This window comes from Tachysurus vachellii, chromosome 2 (assembly GCF_030014155.1).
Source record: "Tachysurus vachellii isolate PV-2020 chromosome 2, HZAU_Pvac_v1, whole genome shotgun sequence".
NCBI lineage: Eukaryota > Metazoa > Chordata > Actinopteri > Siluriformes > Bagridae > Tachysurus > Tachysurus vachellii.
In genome coordinates, this window is record NC_083461.1 from 21,130,434 (window position 1) to 21,152,492 (window position 22,059).

At 42.5% G+C, this 22,059-nt stretch overlaps 1 protein-coding gene across 1 annotated transcript in view; it reads right to left on the reverse strand.

Moving 5' to 3' along the window:
• Nucleotides 1-544: 544 nt before the first annotated feature.
• Nucleotides 545-22,059, reverse strand: part of ndufa4b (NDUFA4 mitochondrial complex associated b) — a 39,696-nt gene continuing 18,181 nt past the window's right edge. Inside the window, exons 3-4 of the mRNA XM_060891058.1 lie at nt 5,529-5,589; nt 545-1,087 (exon numbers count right to left, since the gene is read on the reverse strand). Coding sequence (XP_060747041.1) covers nt 1,031-1,087; nt 5,529-5,589 — 118 coding nt within the window. The 3' untranslated portion in view covers nt 545-1,030. The remainder of the gene's footprint in view (nt 1,088-5,528; nt 5,590-22,059) is intronic.

The window sequence follows — 22,059 nt, forward strand, 5'->3', positions numbered from 1 at the left end:
TGAATGAGGACCTAATGCCAAATGGCAATCAGCTGACAGCTCTTCACTAAAAAATTACATTATTTAAAGAGATAAAATGTTGCATGTGGAAACCTGGCTAAAACCTAATAGAAAAATGAAATCATTTTGGTAAATAATACCAATGCATTCAAGTAAAGTATCCCTTTAACATAACTTCCATGATTTTGCTTATTTTGACTGACTAGTATCTGACTAAACTGTCTCTGGTTCAGAATTGCAGTCATTTTCTTGCTATTATTAATTTCTATAAAGTAAAAAAAAACAAGTGTACAAATGCATGCAAATATAAAGCTCTCTTTTTACCACCTTGTGTTTTAACCCCTGGTCAAGAACTGTGGAGAGTGATCTTAAGTCTTTTGGCTAGGGATAAATATATCTAAAATGATATTCTCAGCCTGTTACCAGCATGACCCTCACCAGGAAAGACAGAAAGAAAATAAATAAAGAAATGAATGAATTACTGCAGCTACACCCTTCTTTTAGTCTGTTAAATAAAACACAGTCCCTTTTTAATCATCTTTATTTTAGGCAGCATTGTATTACAGAAAAACAAATATTTAAACAGTGAATAACATTAATATAGTAAATCAATATATAATTTACACAAGATGATTAGATTCAATAAACTTTTATATTTATTTCTCGTGTGATAGCATGTCACATGTGGGAGCCTAGCCAATACATACAGAAAAATATTAAATCACTGTGTGAAAACAATATCAACCAATGTAATTTGAGCCAAACTTTTCCACTATTCTACAAATCAAACATATTTTACATATTTCCTGACTGAATCATTTCTGTTTAAGAATTATACTAAATACATTTATTTAAATCAATAATAATAAAACCATAAAAAAAACATAATGTTTCTTTCTATATTCATGAATGTGTACTGTGTGTACGGAAGCATCATGAATGTTCCATTTCTTTCTCACAAATGATGTGCAGCTCAGCAGCTCTTGGATTTCTCACTTTGCCATTTACAGTATATTAACCCAGGGTAGGCTTAGAAATCAGGCCTGTCCTTCTTCAGTTTGCTGTAGTCCATGTTCACTGAGAAAAGCTGTGTAAATAAAAATCGAATATTTGCTTCATCATTAAGAATAATTTGATATCCTTGAGGTTATAACAAACAATTTTTTAACTGCAGATCTGTTTGTGTATATTATATGATCAGTAACCAGGAAAACAAGGTTACATTTGCAGTTACATACAGTAAGGATTACATATAGGAAGAAGCTGTTACACCATTTTACTAGAACTTTACAAAGCAGAATCAAAAAAAGGAGGAAACAATAAACAAAGAAGATGCCAGAATAGTGTACTCAAATGAAGGAACCTTCTTTATTAAACAGAAAAAATAAAAAATAAAAAGGTTATTAGGCTCCCAAAACATAAAACTCTTCACAGGGTAGTTTTCACTGATTAGCTATAACATTAGTACTGTACCACTGTTAAGTGAAGTGGATAACACTGATCTCATTACAATAGCACCTTCCAAGGAACAATAACATCAGGCATAAAATTCAGACCATTATACCAAACAATTTGATATATATAATGCCGTAGATAATATTTCTGTTTTTGATCAGTATTTAGAACGTTTTAATCCCCTACAAGAAACTTATTTTCACTGATTTCTTCTTCAAAATTATCAACCTGCATACTGGATCCTTTACCCATGTGTTTCTTTTAACAGATACTACCAGTAGATATCCAACCCATTCTAAAGACAATAAATTCTTCCCTTAGCACTGGATATGTGCCGAAATCTTTTAAGCTAGCAGTAATCAAAACTTTGATTAAAAGACCCAACCCAGCTTTCCAACTATAGGCCAATATCAAACCTCCCTTTTATCTCCAAGATCCTAGAAAAGGTTGTAGCTCAGCAGTTATGCTCATACCTACATAGGAATAATATTCATGAAATGTATCAGTCAGAATTTAGGCATCCTCATAGCACGGCGACAGCGCTGATTAACCAGCACTGTCTCTGTGCTATGATCAGGGTTGTGTCTCTTTGCTAGTATTACTTGATCTTAGTGCAGCTTTTGATACCATTGGCCATGCTATTCTACTTGATAGGCTAAAACATGTTGTTGGTGTTGAAGGGACAACCCTCTCCTGGATCGGGTCTTATTTGACAGATCGATATCAGTTCGTAGATCTAAATGGTGACCACTCTAAACAAACCAAGGTAATGTTTGGTGTTCCACAAGGTTCTGTTTTAGGCCCATTGCTTTTCTCCCTATATACTGTATGCTACCCTTTGGTGGAATTATTCGTAAACATAGTATTGGCTTTCAGTGGTATGCTGATGACACGCAGCTATATGTTTCAGCTAAGTCAGATGTGAGTCACCAGCTTAATAAGACGGAAGATTGTGTGAAGGACATTAGACAGTGGATGCTTAGTAACTTCCTCCTGCTTAACTCTGACAAGACAGAAGTGCTTTTATTAGGTCCACAGGCAGCCAGAAGTAAGCTTTCTGATTACATCATGTGTAGCATTAAAAGACCTTAGTGTGATTATTGATACCGGTCTCTCATTCGAAGCTCACATAAATAATACCACAAGGGTAGCCTTCTTTCATCTTCTTTCTTCTTTCATCTGATTAGCTATAACATTAGTACTGTACCACTGATAAGTGAAGTGGATAACACTGATCTCATTACAATAGCACATTCCAAGGAAAAATAACATCAGGCATAAAATTCGGACCATTATACCAAACAATTTGATAGATAATGCAGTAGATAATATTTCTGTTTTTGATCAGTATTTAGAATGTTTTACAGACAGAAGTGCTTTCATTAGGTCCACAGGCAGCCAGAATTAAGCTTTCTGATTACATCATGTGCAGCAGTAAAAGACCTTGGTATGATTATTGATAACGGTCACTCATTTGAAGCTCACATACATAATACCACAAGGGTAGCCTTCTTTCATCTCAGAAATATTGCTAAGATAAGAAATACGATGTCATTACATGATGCAGAAACACTAGTTTATGCATTTGTTATGTCTAGGTTGGATTATTGTAGTGCATTACTGTCTGGATGTTTCAGTAGGAGAATAAACAAGCTCTAGTTAGTCCAGAATGCAGCAGCTAGAGTCCTAACTAGAATGAACATATCACCCCGATCTTATCCTCATTGCATTTGCTTCCAGTCAAGTTTCACATTGATTATAAAATACTATTATTAACCTATAAAGTGCTTAATAGTCTCGCACCACAGTACCTGAGAAATCTTTTGTTTTTTTATGATCCGTCAGGCGTACTTCGATTAAAAGGTGCAGGCTTTTTGGTAGTACCTCAAGTATAATAGGCTACAGCAGGGGACAGAGCCTTTTCTCACAGAGCCCCACAGTTATGGAACAGACTTCCAATTACTGTTCGGTACTCAGTCTCAGTATTTAAGTCCAGGCTAAAAACACATTTGTTTAGTCTAGCTTTTTATGAATAGCTTTCCTTAGGTAAAGTAGAGTAGATCTGAAGGGTTCATGGGCATACAGTGTTTGGTAAACTGGGATGTCTGGATGATGTCAGCTTACCACCCTCGCAAGTCGTGCAGATTTGCAGACTGCGAAGTGGTGGGACGCTTTTCATCCCAGGAAGCCCTCATGTCCATCAAGCCTTCTGGCTCTAGCCTTTTAGTTATTCTGTCATAGCTAGTCTTGCCAGAGTCCCTGTCTGCACTTTGCACATAATTTACATTGTCCATAACCTGATTACAGTCATACCGAACAATTTTTCTCTCTTTCTGTCGCACTATACTGTATATGCCACTCCCGAGCTCCAGGTGTTCCGAGTTCCTAGCCTAATCGTCTCTTCTTACAGAGCTTCTTCGTCAATCCCGATGTTCTACTGCTGGCTGGAGTCTCGTCGCCCGGTGGTCACCTTGCCAGGGATTGATCTGTATAGTCAGCCAGTGTCTCATGGGATTGTTGTATACTGTATGAAGCCGCCCAGAGACTGTCATGCTTTCTTTTGAACCAATGTTGTGTCAGTCAGCTGTATGATCTGGTCTTTATCAGCAATCAGGTCTGTGCTGAACTCATTAGTTCCTCAGGAGCTCTCAGTTGCACTATTATAAACTATTGTAGAAAGGACATTATTTACATTTATACTATTTACTGCAGAGTGTCACCCAAATGAGGATGGGTTCCCTTCTGAGCCTGGTTCCTTTCAAGGTTTTTTCCTCATATCATCTCGGGGAGTTTTTCCTTGCCGCCGTCACCTCCGGCTTGCTTATTAGGGATAGGGATAGGGATAGCAGAGGTGGGAGTAAGTCACACATGTGCAAGTCACAAGTAAGTCTCAAGTCTTAACCTTCAAGTCTCAAGCAAGTCCAAATCTATTTTTGTGAGTGTCAAGTCACTGCTTTATGTCAAGCAATTCAAGTCAAGTCGTAGCTTGAGTCAAGCAAGTCACTGGCAAGTCATACAGATGTTTGATGATTTAACTAAATGTATATATTAAACAAAGTTAAATCTGCAGTATTTATGGTATTTACAGTATTTAAAACTCTATGAGAGTTTTATTTGCAACAAAAAAATATTATATTTATTTTTAAAAGGTGTCCACATACAGGTGAGTTGTAAATACAATAAAAATCTAAAAATGAATAAAAACTACAAAGCCTTAGATGTTAATGTAGCTGAAATAAGGCACCATAAAAGCATGAAAAATTTCAAATGGCAGAAGACCATGGAAAAGTATATATAAAAAAGTGCAATAGTTTCTATGCAACCAAATCGCATTTTTTGAACAGGCATTCCCTTTTAATGGGACATGAACACATCCTTAAATTAGATCCTTCCTTTTTAACAACAGAATAACAACAACAATCAATCATGTCAATCAAAAAACCTAAATTATTGAATCACACAAACCTTGAAGTGAATTAACTATTGGAGAGAGAGAGAGAGAGAGAGAGAGAGAGAGAGAGAGAGAGAGAGAGAGTATAATTTATTAATATTAAAGGGATAGTTCACCTAAAAATTTAAATTCTGTCATCATTTTCTCACCCTCATGATGTTACAAACCTGTAAAAATTTCTTTGTTTTCACCTCAGACTTGCTCATTAGAGATAGATGAGAGTGTTAAATAGTAATTTAATTTATACTTTAAAATTTTTATTCTGTTTCTATGCTTCTGTAAAGCTGCTCTGAGATAATGTCAATTGTTAAAAGTGCTATATAACTAAACTGAATTAAAATTGAATTGAATTATTAGCTGTATATAAACAGTCCAAATGGAAATTGATAGCAAACCCAAAATTGCTTGTGCTCAGGGATCTTTCTCCAGGGAGTATGCTTCTGTTTTTCATGCACCAATGATTTTTTTAATTAACACCATCATTAGTGCTAATACTTATTACTGTATAATAACCTGTGTAAAGGTTATTGACTTTGGATATGACTTGACAAATTTGTGCTATTTAATCAGCAAGCGCCCACACCCCACACCCCACACACAAACACACACCCCACCCCCTCACCTTGTATTGATCGTTAGGGCCAAGCTTGTTCCACGGTTCAGGGTTATTGGTCCGATCCCACCTGTGGTGCACAGTATGTGGTTATAAACTTTGTGTTATCAAAAATTTTCAGATAGGTGATGTGTCACAATATATACTGCAGTTTCACTAACAAATTCAGTATATTTTTTAAAGATCTTGTTAATAGAGATGAGCCGGATACTCGGCTGAAACGAGTATCCGGTACGGATAAAGCACTTCTGCCGAGTACGAGTATTATACGAGTAATACGAGTCAATATCTGTGCTTGGATTGAATGAAAATCATCATTGGGTAGCTGATTGTGTCAGCGTTCTGTGATAGGCTAGTCACAGCGCCCCTCCCCTACACACATACAGATATATTGTGTTGCTGTGTCTCACTCTGCTCACTCACAGTCAGACACAGAACAGCTCTCTGTCTCTCCCTCAGTCACTCGGGTTCGCGGGTCTTTTCCGTCAACGTTTAGGGTTTCTTCAGCTTTTTACTTCGGGTTGTAACGTTAATAATACGTACTTACTAACTAGGGATGAGCGAGTACAGAATTATCTGTATCTGTATCTGTATCTGTTAACCATATGAATTATCTGTATCTGTATCTGTACTCTGAGTGGGTAGGGCCTAACCCAGAAGTAGGCGGGGCTTGTCTTGAAATGGGCAGGTCTTTAACCGGTATGTTATTTTAAGCATGCAACTGATATGGGTTGATCAGAAATTGTTATATTTATTGCTGATTAGAAAAATATTTACAGGACAGCATCAGGATTGAGCTTCAGATCAATGGTTTTGATCACGATAGCAAACGAACTATATTACAGAACAAGTTTTGCAACAATGAAAACAAAACAATGCAGTGCAATTATGAAGTAAAATGTAATGAACAACATAACTTTCTTTTTTAACTTTTAATTTTTTTATGATCAATGTGATTTTTTTTTTTTTTATTTCCACACCAGGTGTTTGTGTGTGTGTGTGTAGCTTAATAATTAATTTGTAATATTTATAACACTAGCTTACTACCTTTATGTTTTTATGAAATACAGCAAAAACGTGTCAGACACTCAGTGTCTGGTTACTGGTTAGAGACAGCTGAAGGTTTAAAAAAGAAAAAAAATCTCCGACAAGCAGAGATGCAATGCGAGTCGCATTCTACCAAGCAAGCACCACATCTGAACGAACCCACGTTTACCAGAACTCTACTGGTTAGTAAGTACGTATTATTAACCCGTAGTAAAAAGCTGAAGAAACCCTTAATGTTAACGGAAAAGACCCGCGAACCCGAGTGAGTGAGGGAGAGACAGAGAGCTGTTCTGTGTGTGACTGTGAGTGAGCAGAGCGAGACACAGCAACACAATACATCTGTATGTGTGTAGGGGAGGGGCGCTGTGACTAGCCTATCACAGAACGCTGACACAATCAGCTACCCAATGATGATTTTCATTCAATCCGAGCACAGATATTGACTCGTATTACTCGTATAATACTCGTACTCGGCAGAAGTGCTTTATCCGTACCGGATACTCGTTTCAGCCGAGTATCCGGCTCATCTCTATTACTAACCAGTAGAGTTCTGGTAAACGTGGGTTCGTTCAGACGTGGTGCTTGCTTGGTAGAATGCGACTCGCATTGCGTCTCTGCCTGTCGGAGATTTTTTTTCTCTTTTAAACCTTCAGCTGTCTCTAACCAGTAACCAGACACTGAGTGTCTGACACGTTTTTGCTGTATTTCATAAAAACATAAAGGTAGTAAGCTAGTGTTATAAATATTACAAATTAATTATTACTGGTTAAAGCCCCGCCCATTTCAAGACAAGCCCCACCCACTCCGAGTCAGAACCAGAATCTTTGCCTTACAAGTCAGCACACAATTGGGTTTTTGGACTGTTGGGGGCGCTAGAGGGCTTTTTTTAAAAATGGCTGTTTTTAGTGATTTTTCCGTTATAGCGCCACGAAGTGGCCAATCGCCACGGTTTTTGAACTGTGACCTCAGTTTGACCTCTTTCACATGTGTCCCAAGTTTGGTGTTGATAGCTCATTTAGTTCTTGAGTTATTGACATTTTAGTAAAACTGGCTCCTCACAGTCCAAACATTTTAGGGCCCCCTTAAGGACCCTGAATCAAAATTTCGACTTTTTTCGAAAATTATTGTCATTGAGACTCCAGAGAATATTACTGCACTGGATTGGTCTCGATCAGGCAAAAAACCTAGGACTAGTTAGCAAAAGTAGGTTTCGGATAAAATGCGCGATAGCGAAAAAATTTAATGGCGGAAATGAAATTGGAGATACACGTTTTTCAAGTCATGAGCCAACGATTCCAATGATATAAAGCACTTGAGATTTGGACATAGGGGTTTTAGGGGTTTAGGGGTTATCGGGACAAACACGTTTTGGGGCGCTGAAGCGCCCCAGATTGTCCGATTCCACTGAGATTTTGGCCCTGAGTAACTGTGACCACCCAGTCAGCAAATTTCCTTTGGCCCAGATTTGGGCCAGATAAACAGCTGAGCTGTGGCCCAGATTAGTTTGTGTTTGTCGGCCCAGAAATGGCCCACATCTCCTTTGCCAAAACTGAACCAAAGCAGTGCCATAAGTCCACCAAGCATGAGCCAAATGTAATTTATATGGCCCAAATATGGCACACCTATTCTTTGCCATAACTGAACCAAAGCAGTGCCATAAGTCCACCAAGCATGAGCCAAATGTAATTTATATGGCCCAAATATGGCACACCTATTCTTTGCCATAACTGAACCAAAGCAGTGCCATAAGTCCACCAAGCATAAGCCAAATGTAATTTATATGGCCCAAATATGGGACACCTATTCTTTGCCATAACTGAACCAAAGCAGTGCCATAAGTCCACCAAGCATGAGCCAAATGTAATTTATATGGCCCAAATATGGCACACCTATTCTTTGCCATAACTGAACCAAAGCAGTGCCATAAGTCCACCAAGCATAAGCCAAATGTAATTTTATGTGGCCCAAATATGGCACACCTCTCCTTTGAAAGAACTGAACCGAAGGAGTGCCATAACTCCACCAAACATGAGACAAATAATACAATTTAATGTGGCCCATATGTGAGCCTTATATGCAATTTTAGTATGGTTGAGTTCTGTTAAAATCTAACGGCCCATACGTGCCCCACATGCAGCTGACAGTATGTAAAAGTCTTATTAACTTAAAGGTGAATGAAACACTCAACAACAAATGTACTCAAAACAATTTACTTCAAAACAAGTGTTTAAATAATTACAGCTTTAAGAGTAAACATAAGAATACATTTAAGAATGTATTCAACTCAGAGTAATTGAGTTTTGATGTGCAGAGACGTTTTGATGTGGTTTTGATGTGCCCAATGAGGGTCGGCAGTGTTTTGTTGGGCCTTGTGTTTCTTCATTCGCTCCCTCCTACCCCCCTCTCGGTCTCCAGGGAGGTGCAATCATTTATGTTGATTTCAATGTCTTTATTTGAGGCTTTTGCAGTAAGGGGATTCTGCCTGACTGCACCTGCAATAAAGATGAATTTAAATAATGCTAGCAGCAATACAACCTGGAAGTTAGAGCTGGAGGATAATGGGGGGAAAAAAAATCATTTAATATAAATTATTTCCTTTAATATTTTTAATTGCAATAATTCACCACCTCTGATTGACCAAAAAAAAAATTCCAGTATATTTTCGAAAGGAATTGCAAATTGTATTTTTAAATATGTGGGCCATAATAATACCATAATTTCTTATGACAAATTATTTAGATTTTGTTTTTAGAATATATTTTTAGAATACCTTTTCACCAACTGGTTAAAATTGACAACACTGGATGTATTCTGCTTTAAAAAAGACATGCATGACTTTCAGTGCATGAGACAGAATCCAAGGGACCGTCTGCAAAGTGCAAATCCCGAAAAGCGGATACTAAAAAAGTCAATAACGTCACTGTAATACACTGTACTGTCACCAGCTCACACATCACTGAAATACACTGTACTGTCACCAGCTCACACACCACTGTAATACACTGTACTGTCACCAGCTCACACTTCACTGTAATACACTGTACTTTCACCAGCTCACACATCACTGTAATACACTGTACTGTCACCAGCTCACACATCACTGTAATACACTGTACTGTCACCAGCTCACACTCCACTGTAATACACTGTACTGTCACCAGCTCACACATCACTGTAATACACTGTACTGTCACCAGCTCACACATCACTGTAATACACTGTACTGTCACCAAATTCAGCTCACACATCACTGATGTCCTGATAGTTATACTACAACACTTATTTGGGGGAAATGTGTGTTACTTTTGGGGGAAATATTTTCATATAAAAAAACATAAAAATTATACAAAAAGACATTTCTCCCAAGTTGACTGTTTTTAGTATTCGCTTTTCGGGTTTTGCACTTTGCAGACGGTCCCTTGGTTCGCACATAGAGACACACATGTGTATTTTGTCCACCACGGAGGAAAGCTGATTTTGAGGAAAATTGGGTTGTAGCTGCGTTTCTACATTACTATGATAGAAAAGAGGTGTTATTTGTGTAGTAACAGCGTTTAGCTCAGGAGTTATTGACTCGGGAAACTCCAATCTGTGAATATGTGCCAACTTTACTTAAGTACTGTTGATTTATAGCCAAAAACATCGGAATTTAAAACGGCAAACCAGCGGACCTAGCATACATTAAACTGTTGTTAAACTGAGGAAAATATTAGCTAATTTGACCCCTTCCTCAATTAAACTAATAACTAAACGCTTATAACATGTAATATTGACAAATAATGCTGAATATTTCAATTATATGACTTTAAAGTGCCAATCACTTACCTGAACGTAGCCTACAGAGTCGTGAGGAAAGCAGAAATGCCGCCCGCTGCCCGAGTCTCAGTAGAATTCGCGCCGTAGTCTCACTCCACCAATAGGAGGGAAGATGCATAGCAACCTGAGGTGTGGAACGGCGGATGTCTGCCGCACTTGATTTCAGGATTCCTGTGTTTTTCCACGTATAAGCCAAATGTTTACCACAAGTCGTGTTTCTCACTGTGTGCCATAGCTCAACCACATATGGTTCTCATGTGTTCGTTGTTATCTGGGCCATATACCTCAAAATGAGTTGTGAACCAAGAGAGCATTTCCCGCCGATTTTAAAGTTATGGCAAAACAAATATGGCTACAATTTGGCCCATATCTGTATAGCCACGCCACATTTAGGCCATATGTTCCAGATAATACCCACATGTGGCCCAAACGTAATTGCTATCTGGGCAGTACTACCATCTGACCAAGTTTGAGCTCTCTAGGCCTTACGGTTTGGGCTGCACGACCGTTTCTAGGGCGGAATAATAATAATAATAATAATAATAATAATAATAATAATAATAATAATAATAATAAATATAGCTGCAAGCAGCGATACCGGGGTCAAGCCGATCAGATGCGCTCAGAACATGTCGCTGATGAACCATACCAAGTTTCGTAGCGATATGGCATTGTATTGGTAAAATACTGAACTTAACGTGAAAATTCAAAATGTGTGTGTGTAAGTGTGTGTAGGTGTGAGTGTGTGTGTAAGTGTGAGTGTGTGTGTGAGTGTGTGTGTAAGTGTGAGTGTGAGTGTGTGTGTAAGTGTGTGAGTGTGTGTGTAAGTGTGAGTGTGAGTAAGTGTGCGAGTGTGAGTGTGTGTAAGTGTGAGTGTGTGCGAGTGTGAGTGAGTGTGAGTGAGTGTGTAACTGTGAGTGTGTGTATGTGAGTGTGCGAGTGAGTATGTGAGTGTGCGAGTGTGAGTAAGTGTGCGAGTGTGAATGAGTGTGTGTGTGTGTGTGTGTAAATGTGTGTGTGTGTTCCTCGTATGTGAAAACATACTTGGCAATAAAGTGTGTGTGTGAGTGTGTCTGTGTGAGTGTGAGTGTGCATGTGTGTGTGTCTGTGAGTGTGTGTGTGTGTGTGTAAATGTGTGTGTATGTGAGTATGTGTGTGAGTATGTGAGTGTGCGAGTGAGTATGTGAGTGTGCGAGTGTGGTGTCGGAACTTAGAGCCCGCCTCCAAGCTGACATATCACAAGGGTGATTATACTTATAACTATATCTGTTTTGTCATCTACTTTTAGCCAAATCCTCCTGAATACACTATAATTAATATTGATGAAATAGTGAGAAAACTCCTCAGACCTGGATGAGAATGAGCAAAAACTTCTTTATTGCAGTCAGTCAATCATCCATTTCATTGAACTCAAGGCAAACAAAAATCACTAAGTCAAAAAGAACAAATGAAAACCCAAAAAAGCATTCACAGGTAACCAAAAATAACTCCTTTGCAAAACAACGTATCAAAAGAATAAAAGAGCTGCAGCATCAAGAGATGGCCTAGCCGTCCAACCGAGCTACTCTCCTCACGAAAAGAACTGTGTTCTCCAGTGAGATTTCACCTCAATATATACCCTGGCGCCTCTAGGCGCCTCCTCTTGTAATCTGCATACTCTCTGGCAATTTCCCATTATTTCTCAAAGTTGTCTCTGAAGCCCCACCTGGTCATTTACATGCTTCTTCTTAAATCCCCTTATTTCCCCGAAATTACCTCATACGCCTCCTCAGTGACCTAATATCCTGTTTTTTTTAATTCCCCTTATTTCCCAGAATCATCAGCTGATGCTTACTCATACGCCCATGTATGGGTTTTCCTCTTTTCTTAGTTTCCTATTATTTTCGGCCTTTTTCGTCACTGTTATAAAAAAAAAAAATGTTCAAGAGAGCTCTCCTTCCTAGTTGGTATCACATTTGTCGTTCAGCCTTTCACGACGGACGCTTCGTGGATTACTCCTCTGTTTCAGCTACAATGAGTAAGTTTTTCTTATTTCTCTTATTATTATTATATTACTTTACTGATTATATGTTAACGATTATATGTTAGTTTTATGAGATTAACTTTGTCATAAGTTCTTACTTCTACTTGGTTATATTATATTGCTACTGTTGCTAAGCTTTATTGCTGTAATGTTACTTTGTATGTTATCTTAGAGTCTTTAATGTTGACTCTCTTAAGCTTTGCTGACCTTTTGAACTTTACTATGATCTCAGTCTGGCCTTTCAGACTGGGCTTGTTTATTGCATATTTTAAGCTTTAGTTCCTCTATTGCTAGTTCCTCTATTTCTATTGAAGGCTACTCCCTTTTCCCCTTAGGTTCTCAACCTCAGGGTCAGCCAATTCGTCCTGGTCACACCATCTGGATTTCTCGGTCTACTCCCTATAGGAGGCCAATTCCTGCTGAAGTGTTAACCACTTTCCGTCACTATCACCTGAGTCATCTGTCTCATGAGCTTTGCTCCTTCCTGGAACGACTGTGTTCTCCTACACTTCCTGAGCAACCTCTCACGCCTTTTCACATTGTGCAAACGCCTATGACTCGGTCTTTCTCGACTCAGACACTCCCGCCTCCTGTCCTGGTGGACCAAAGGACACAAACAGATGGTTGTCCTCATGCTGAACCCTGCTGCCCTAGGCTGACATCTCCTGCCTCCCCTCCTCGTGTCTCATCTCCTCCTTTCGCCTATATACGCCCTCTCTCTCCTACTTGGGCCTCTTCCCCTTCTAATTCTGAGCCTGGTTCCCCAGGCTTTGTCCCTTCTTCTCCCTCTCCTAGGCCTGGGTCTCCAGACTACACTCCTACTTCTCCCAGGCCTGATAGCTCTGGGTCTCACTATTATTATTAAGTTTATTTGTAATAAACTCCTTCTCTCCTTATCATACCTTCTGAGTCCTGTGTGTTTTATTTATGCATTAGTTATATATTACTTTACTCTTATTATGACATCTGAGATCTATTCTCATGTATCTTATGATACCAATCATAATACTCTTAAAGTATGATCCCTACTTCTTTGGGGCACTTCTATAATGTAAGATTTTGCACAACATTGATCTTTCACAACATCACTCCCCCCTTTGAAACTGGAAAGTTTCAACTATTCAAATGAACGCGTGCTGCAGTGAAACGTGACATGTGGTACTTGTACCACAAAACTGTTCAATGACTTGACAAAAACATAAAACATCAAAAAAAAGAAAGCAAGAAAACAAACAAAACCAAGAAAACAAACAAAAACCAACAAAAAACACACAAAATACACACAACAAACAACACACAAAATACACACAACAAACATCACTCCCCCATAAAACATCAAAAAAACACACAACATCACCCCCCCATCACTCAAACACAAATATCTGACACCAAGGCACCCATTCTCAAAGTAAGGTGAACAAGGAGTGAGCGAAAAACCCTCCGGAGGCCAATTTTGAGGGAAAATTCTCACTCTGCCCGCACGTAGCGCGACAGTGAAGCCACTATCACCAAGGTCACCATTTTCGCACAAGAAAGACATAAAACACATACTAACAGTCAGTTCGTAAGAAGGGGAACGGTCCCGTTACTTCCACCACCAATGATGATTCCGATGCATTGACCGAATCCACAGCGGTAGTGGGGCCCGGACGCGTCTACCCACGCGAAGGGCCCTCCAAATGTCCCTAATCCTGTCGCCAACGCAGTCTTTGTCTGTGTCAGCAACCGCGTCTGAGGAACCCCCTCTCCATGAGGTGGGCCCCTCCCATGAGTACATAAACGTAGGCGTACCGACTGCTGATTGTAGTCCGTGGCGTACATAGTTTGTGTGGGATGTCCAGAGTTGATAGCCACAAAAGAACACGGTGCAGTACTGGCGTGTGGTAGTCTGTACTATGTGGCGGGAGAAAATGTAAGCATGTCTGCTGCCACGTCCGTATGTGGAGGCAACGCAAAAGGATCGGCGTATCTCATAGCTATGCACTTCCAGTCGAAACCCTTTGTCAAGATTGTACTCGTTCTTGTGGTACGCATGGACCCAAAGTCCTTTTGGGAGGAACAGATCCGCGTGGTCCAGGATGAGGGTAACGGGGCGTGAATCCTCCAGCAGTGTGTACCATGTGTCCGCCGTGGGTGGCGGAGGATAAGTCAGCCAGGTGTGATACGGCGCCACCCCCAAGTCGAAGCCCCTCCACACGTAGTTGGACACAGCTATTTCCGTTGTCAGCTGGTGGCATGTGTGGCAGCGGCTCGGGGACGAGACGTCATTGACCCGACAGGCGATGCCTCTGGGGGTGGCCTCCAGGCGCCCACACGTCCTGGGGCACCGGCCTGGGGTTTGTCTGGGAGGTAGGTGCAGCATAACCCAATAATCCCTTTCTCAAGCATATATACAGTGAAGGCACTTATTGCAACCAGGCATATATACAGCATAGCTACAATTACAATAACAGTCTATGAGTGCACATGACTACAGCCACCACCAATAGTGGTTGTGGTGTAAGGAGTACATCCATCGTGGCAAAGGCGCCTTAATCTGCCGTTTGTTTTTCAGTGAGTACCAAATGTCCGAGAAAGACTGCGCATAATACGTCTTTGGCAGAATGACCACGGCTTCCGAGTCACTGTTTTTCTGTAAGATCGGATGCAGCCAAGCAGGCTGTGGCGGGAGGCGTGCCAGGTTCTCTCGTGCTTCACGAGTGTGGGTGGTCCAGATTGGATATCCGCAGAAGAATAGGGTGTAGTACTGCCGAACTGTGCTCTGCTGAATATTGCGCGATATAAGATATGCGTGTCTCGTCTTAGGGCCATACAGTGACGCTACAGCAATGCATCGTCGGAGTTCATAAGCGTGGACACGCATGACCAATCTGTCCGTGAGACAGTAGTCCTCATCAGGCTGATGCCAAGCCATCCATGACCCCTCTTCGAGCATTATATCTGCGTGTGAGAGTATCAGTGGGATAGGACGTGCATCCTCCTGAAGAGTGACCCACTGATCCTGTGAGGAGCGGGGTGGGTATGACCTCCAGGTCCGCCGCGGCTCTCTGTCGAGTTTAAGATACAGCCACCAGCGATAGGCAGACAGGTCTATCTCCATGGCCAGCTTACGGCACGAAAAACAGCAAACAAGGTGGGGGCATTGGATGCGTTGTAAAAGCGGTACACCTGGCCATTAGAGTCGGAGTCAAGGTAGGCACATGAGTAGTGGCGGCGAGCTGGCTGGCGTGGAGGACGCCGAAACGGGAGACAATCCATTATTCTGTACACACAGGGACACGACATGGACAAAACAGGGACAACAGACATGGGACATAACATACGTTAGGGTAGTTTGAGCGCAATCAATTTTCGTACGGATTGTTGTTGTTCTCATCCAACAGTGGAAACAGATCCGGCTCTGTGTCTGCATCTACCATCTGCAACTGCATGTACTGTCCGAAGAGAGAGTGGACTGTCTTGTCAATCAGAGCACGCAGTAACGGTATTCCACAGCAAGCAATGAAAACTACGACCAACAATACTACAAGAATTGTCATGCCTATGCGCATCAGTCCCGCCATCCAGTCCCCTGAGAGCAACCATTTATACCATGCAGGATCTGGTGCCCCCGAGTTCCGGACCATCTGGTCGCGGGCTGCCTTCATACGGGTAGCGTGGATAGTGGTCCCATAGGACCTGTGTGCAACGGGATGATGGTGTAACACTCAGTACCAATCATGTCGCATACGCCTTGTTCTGGTCCACGCATTTGATCTATGGCAAAACGGTTTTCTACAGTCATCAGCGTTGTGGCGTGCAGTTGTTCGGAGATAAGCCCTAGAGCGGCGATCGTGTGGTTGATAAAGCGTTGCTGATTGTACCATATATAATTTATCCACCTCATGTTTCTACGTGTTTGTACGTGCGGTAGCAGGATGGCCCATGTGGTTGACGAGCTGTCTGATAGTGCTCTGTGTTCTTCTGGAACGCCTACTGGCTCTCCCTTCCAGTCTATGTATATATCCGTGTCCTTTGACCAGACCGGGAGCACCGATGAATATTCAAATATTTTGAAATATCGCGTCTGACACGTGGAGCGCGAGTGGGAGTCTGAGTCAGGAGTTGGTCTAAGAGGGAGTCATTCAATGCCATTACTGTAAGGCCCCCTTCTAGCACAACTGGGGCACAGAGGCCATGCCACATTCGGGGGAGCGTTTGGAGTGCTGTGCCATCTCCACAGTACCAAAAAATATCAGCCAGCGGCAGTGTGCCGAATCTGAGACTGGGAACGGTCATCAATCCTGGGATGGCCTTCTCACAACCATATTCTGACGTGTTACAAGGCGGGAGCACATTTACCATGGGGTGATGAGCGTCTAACATATCTTTACAAGCTACCTTAGGAAGGAATCCCACCCATACAGGTCCCTTTGAACGTATGCACAGGGGATACTCTTGGTTGGGGCGCGTCCTAACTGTCATATCCGTTGGGATTGGAGAGGCTACAGGTTGATACGTGCAGGATCTACTTATGTTGCCCATCCACTTCGGCCCATGTGTTCTGGCTGCTGATCCTAATAGACAAAGTGCTGGGCACAGATGGGTGTCATTGTATGGGGGCTTATCACATTCCCTTACCCCCCTTACAGGCATTATATAGGGCATCTGTTTGGACCTGTCATGACACACCACACACGTAGTGTTGGTGACGACCTGATGGGCGGAGTCTATCAGCCACTGGCGGTACAAGTTGCCCCCGCCAGTATCCACCGTCATGTTGTACTGGGTGATACCTATTACTGTGACATATGACAGAATATCCTCATAGTCACCTAGAAGGGACGAGCCACGGGATTCACACTTATTACTCACGCTGTCACTACATTTGGCCCAAAAGTCTATGCTGGCCTGACGGAACTGAAAGCCTGGGCTCCACGCTGGGACGTAGACCCGAGCTTTATAATCCTCAACAAATGTAGTTTTCTGAGTTGATGAAGGATAGGTGGCTGCAGCATGGAGACTATAATACCATAATGCATGGATCAGCCTGCAGTGGCCACCGTCTTCACCATCTGCAGGGCGTCCTGTGACTATGATGCTAGTTATTGGATCCATTATCATGTCGCCTGGTTGCCTAATGCGGATCTCTAGAGTCAGAGTGTAGTAAGACGATGATTGGTTCGTGGCCCATGTCACTGGGTCGGAGACTGATGCTGGAAAGGGACCCGTATAATCGAATGAGTACATCACGAAATAAATTGTATTGTTTTGAATTCTCTGCCTTACACTAGCGTGAGCAAGTAAACCTAAAGCGCATTTCAAGTGTCCCTCCACGGCCGTCTGGGCCGTATTGTTATTAACTCCTGCCAGTGATGGATAGGACCCTTTCCCCCGGAAAACTGTCCGTCCATTAATGGTGGCGGAACCTATTCCTGTACTACGTTTGGGTCGTGTGCCTATTTTGGAGGTGTTGTATGATTCCAATTTACTGTGCGTGTGGTTGGTCCCCAGCTGTGCATCATGGGCCTGAGCACGTGCCGCTAGGAACCCTACTGCGATTGCCACATTTAAACATAATCCTATTACGCAGGCTACATAGAAAAGTCGTGTCGTTAGCTCGTCTTTATTTTGTTTGCCACTTCCGCCAGATTGACCGGGTGGCTTCTTTTGTATGTCTCTGCTACGGGGTGGGGATATTTGCACCATGGTGTACACGGATACCGTTTACTTCCCTAGTCGTTTAATGAGAACAAGAGCTCCTCGAAATTTATGGTGTCAAAAGGACCCGGGGGTATGTTTGGGTTAACTGCGTATGAGTGATCTGAATGTACGTCGTCTAGTGAGGTGTCTGAACCTTCTGCTGGGCCTGTGTAAACTCGTGGGGTTACATCAACTATGTCTTCTATGGGAACCGAGGGCGGTGTTAGGATATCTTCTAGGGACGGGATGCCGGCGGCTTCTTGTTGCAAGCGGGCGGCCTCTCGTTGTGACCGTGCTCTAGCTTTGGCACGTGTTCCACCAGCTGGGCCTGTCACTGGTGTTGGTCCATAAGGGTCAGGCCCGTCCTCGTCGTCGGAGTATAGTTGCCCTTCAGTTGATAATAGGGTTTCCCAGTCCTTTCCTGACCTTGGCGTCTGTCTCGTTGGCTGCTGCCCTGCCCCAGATGTCGACGGTTGCTCTTGATCGATTGGTTGTTGTCCTCTCGATTCTGGACGAGTCTTTGCGAGTCTCTTTTCAAACGAAGTTTGTCGTGTCTGTGGTTGCAGTTCTGTGTCTGAGGCTGATGAGTCCTCAGCAGTGTCTGCACCTGCTGTCGCACGACAACAGTGATTGAGGTGATACCAGTATTCCTTACCTTCAACCTTGACTGCTGTGGGAGTAGCTAACACCACTTTGAATGGTCCTTCTCTTCTTGGCTCCCTCCAATGTTTTCTCTTGAACTCCTTGATGTATACGTAGTCTCCTGGCTCTACCTGGTTAAGTGGCTCTTTTACTGGTGTCCCGTGTGTTGCCTGAGGATACAAGAGTCTGTGTATTTGGGTTAAGTGCTTTACATAACTTGACATTTCGCCTTCCATCTGCTCCAGCGATGGGCCCTTATAGGGTCCTCGCGTATATGCCACAGGCATTGGCCTTCCTGTGAGCATCTCATGAGGTGTCAAGTGTGTTATGCGGTTTGTCTGAGAGCGCATTTTCATCAGTGCTAGTGGCAACGCTTGTACCCAATTCAAGTTAGCACTATGGCATATCTTGGCGATTTTCTCTTTTAGGGTTCCATTCGCTCTCTCTACTTTGCCTTGGGAGCTAGGGTGGTACACACATCCCAACTTTTGTTTAATGCACAATGCCTGGTCCAAGGACTTAATCACCTTGTTTACAAAGTGAGGTCCGTTGTCTGAACTCAGTAGGTCCGGGATGCCGAACCTAGGGATCACTTCTCTACATAGGAATTTAGCCACTGACTTGGCATCATTTCTGGCACAGGCCACTGCTTCAACCCATCTGCTGAACACATGTCTGAAATGTCTGAAAGGGCCTCTAGGTTCTGGGATGTGACCTATTGGAGCTGTAAAGTGCTTCCTAACATTTCTTTTCGCGCATAACTCACATGTTCTTAAAGCCTTGTCCACCATGCAAGCCAAATACGGAGACCACCAATTCTTCCTGATAGTGTCAATTATCACCCTTCTGTTACAGTGATCTACCCCATGTGCCTCTTTTATCAGCATTGGTAATAGCGTGGTGGGAGCTACCCACAATCCTTCTCCTCCTCTCCATACCCCTGTGTCTTTGTCTTTGAAGGCACCTCGTTTTTCCCACAGCTCTACCTCCTCTGGGCTAGCTGTTTCCTGAGCTTCTCTCATGTCTTCTATTGACATTATTTGTGGACATCCTTCTGGCTCTTCCCCAACCAAGACAGCCATTAAACATCTCTCGCCTACTGCCGCCTTTTTGGCTGCTTCATCTGCCGCAGTATTTCCCTTTGTTATAGTCGTGCCATCTGTATTGTGGGCTCTGCATTTTACGATAGCCAGTTTCTTAGGTAACTGAATAGCTGCTAACAACTCCGATATGGCTGGCCCATGGGTAATGGTTGAGCCATCTGCTCTCTGGAAGCCGCGTTGTGCCCATATTTGCCCGAAAACATGACATACCCCATATGCATAAGCAGAATCCGTGTATACCGTGCATGTCCTTCCTGCACCTAACCTGCAAGCTGCTGTCAGAGCTTTTATTTCTGCCAATTGAGCCGAACACGGTTGAGGGACAGTCACCTCACTAACTGTCCGGGATACATTTCCGACCAGATCATATTCTACTACCACATATCCTGCTCTATTTCCATCATTTGTGCGATAACATGATCCATCTACGAAAAAGATTTGTTGTGCTCCTAAGAGTGGTTGTGATTCTAAATCTGGGCGAGCTTTTAGAAACTTCTCAGATTCTTCTGCTCAGTTATGAGGAGTCCCTTCTCCGGGCAGCACCATTCTCTCTGCTGGGTTTACTGTATTACACCTCTCGATTGTTAATTCTGGTGCTGACAATATTACATCATATCCGGTGCGCCTTGCATTGGTTATTACGAACGCCTGACTTGTCAGTAATGCATGCAGCGCGTGTGACGTGTACAGGGTCACTGGGTGACCCATTGTAATTGTCGATGCCTTTTGATACGCAAATGCAGCTGCTGATATGGCACGATAGCAGGGCGGCATACCTTTTTCAACCTTGTCCAGGGCTGTACTGAAATATGCAATGGGTTGTTTTCCCATGCCTTGTTGCTGCTGCATCAATACAGCTGATGCAAACCCTTGTCTTTCTGACACATATAAGTAAAATGGCTTACTGTAATCTGGACTAGCCAGCGCTGGGGCTGATGCTAGTGTGCATTTCAACATCTCGAATGCTGCTGATGCTTCTGGCGTCCATGTCAGCTGTGCATTGGGTTTAGTCTGATCTGCTGCTTTTATCATGTCTCTAAGCGGTTGGACTTTTAGGGCAAAGTCACATACCCACGGTCTACTAAATCCTGCCATGCCCAGGAATGACAACATCTGTCGTACGGTCTGAGGTCGTGGTGCCTCGCGTATAGCCTGCACATGAGCCGGTAATATTTTTCGTGATGTCCCTTCTAGAACTCTTCCCAAATACTCTTCTGGCAGAATTGCAGTTTTTCTTTACTGACTTTATGCCCATTGTTTGCCAGGGCTTTTAGTACTTTTATTGAGTCCTTCAAGCACTGTTCCTTGGTTTGGCTACAGATCAGTAGATCATCAACATATTGCACCATGAGGCTTTTCATTTGTAAATTTACCAGATCTCTAGTCAGTACTTGATTGAATATCGACGGACTCTCACAGTATCCTTGGGGCAGCCTCGTGTATGTATACTGCTGCCCTCTGTAAGTAAATGCAAACAAGTGCTGAGAGTCGGGGTGCAGAGGGACACTGAAAAATGCTGAACACAGTTCGATTACTGTGTACCACTTTGTTCCTTCCGGAATGTTTGATAGCAAAGTGTGTGGATCTGGGACCACTGGGGTCTCAGCTATCACTATCTGATTAACTGGTCTCAAGTCATGGACCAACCTCCATTTATCTGAGTTGGGTTTTCTGACCGGAAAAATTGGAATGTTGCATTGACTCTTTGTGGGGATCAAAACCCCTGCTTCCACTAGCCCTTTAATAGTTATTCCTTCCTCTGCCTGTTTGGACAATTGGTATTGTCTCTGATAAAGTAGAGGAGCGTTACGTCTAACCTGTATTTTTGCTAGTCCTGCTGATTTGACTAACCCTACATCTGTTGAATGTTTAGTCCATAACTGCTCTGGGACTTTACTTAGTGCTGCTTCTACTTCTTTCTCTGTTAACTCTCCCTCATCTGTCATTTGTGGCATTTGTACCTCTACGTCTACTCGTACTTGTATTTTTGTCTGCTGACTTACTAGCATAGTAGTAGCTTCTACCTGCTCTATTCCTGCATAGTCTATCTTCAAGAATTTTCTATCTTCTAACACATGCATCCTAGGGTTCCTAGTTACGTTCCACTTTGTTACCTTTCCTGCTTCTTTCATCATAGGCCCTAAGTCTTTAGATTCAAAATCCTGCCCGATCATCAGGGAGATGTGGGAGACTGCATCCTCAACTTGGTACCACCCTTGGATCTGTT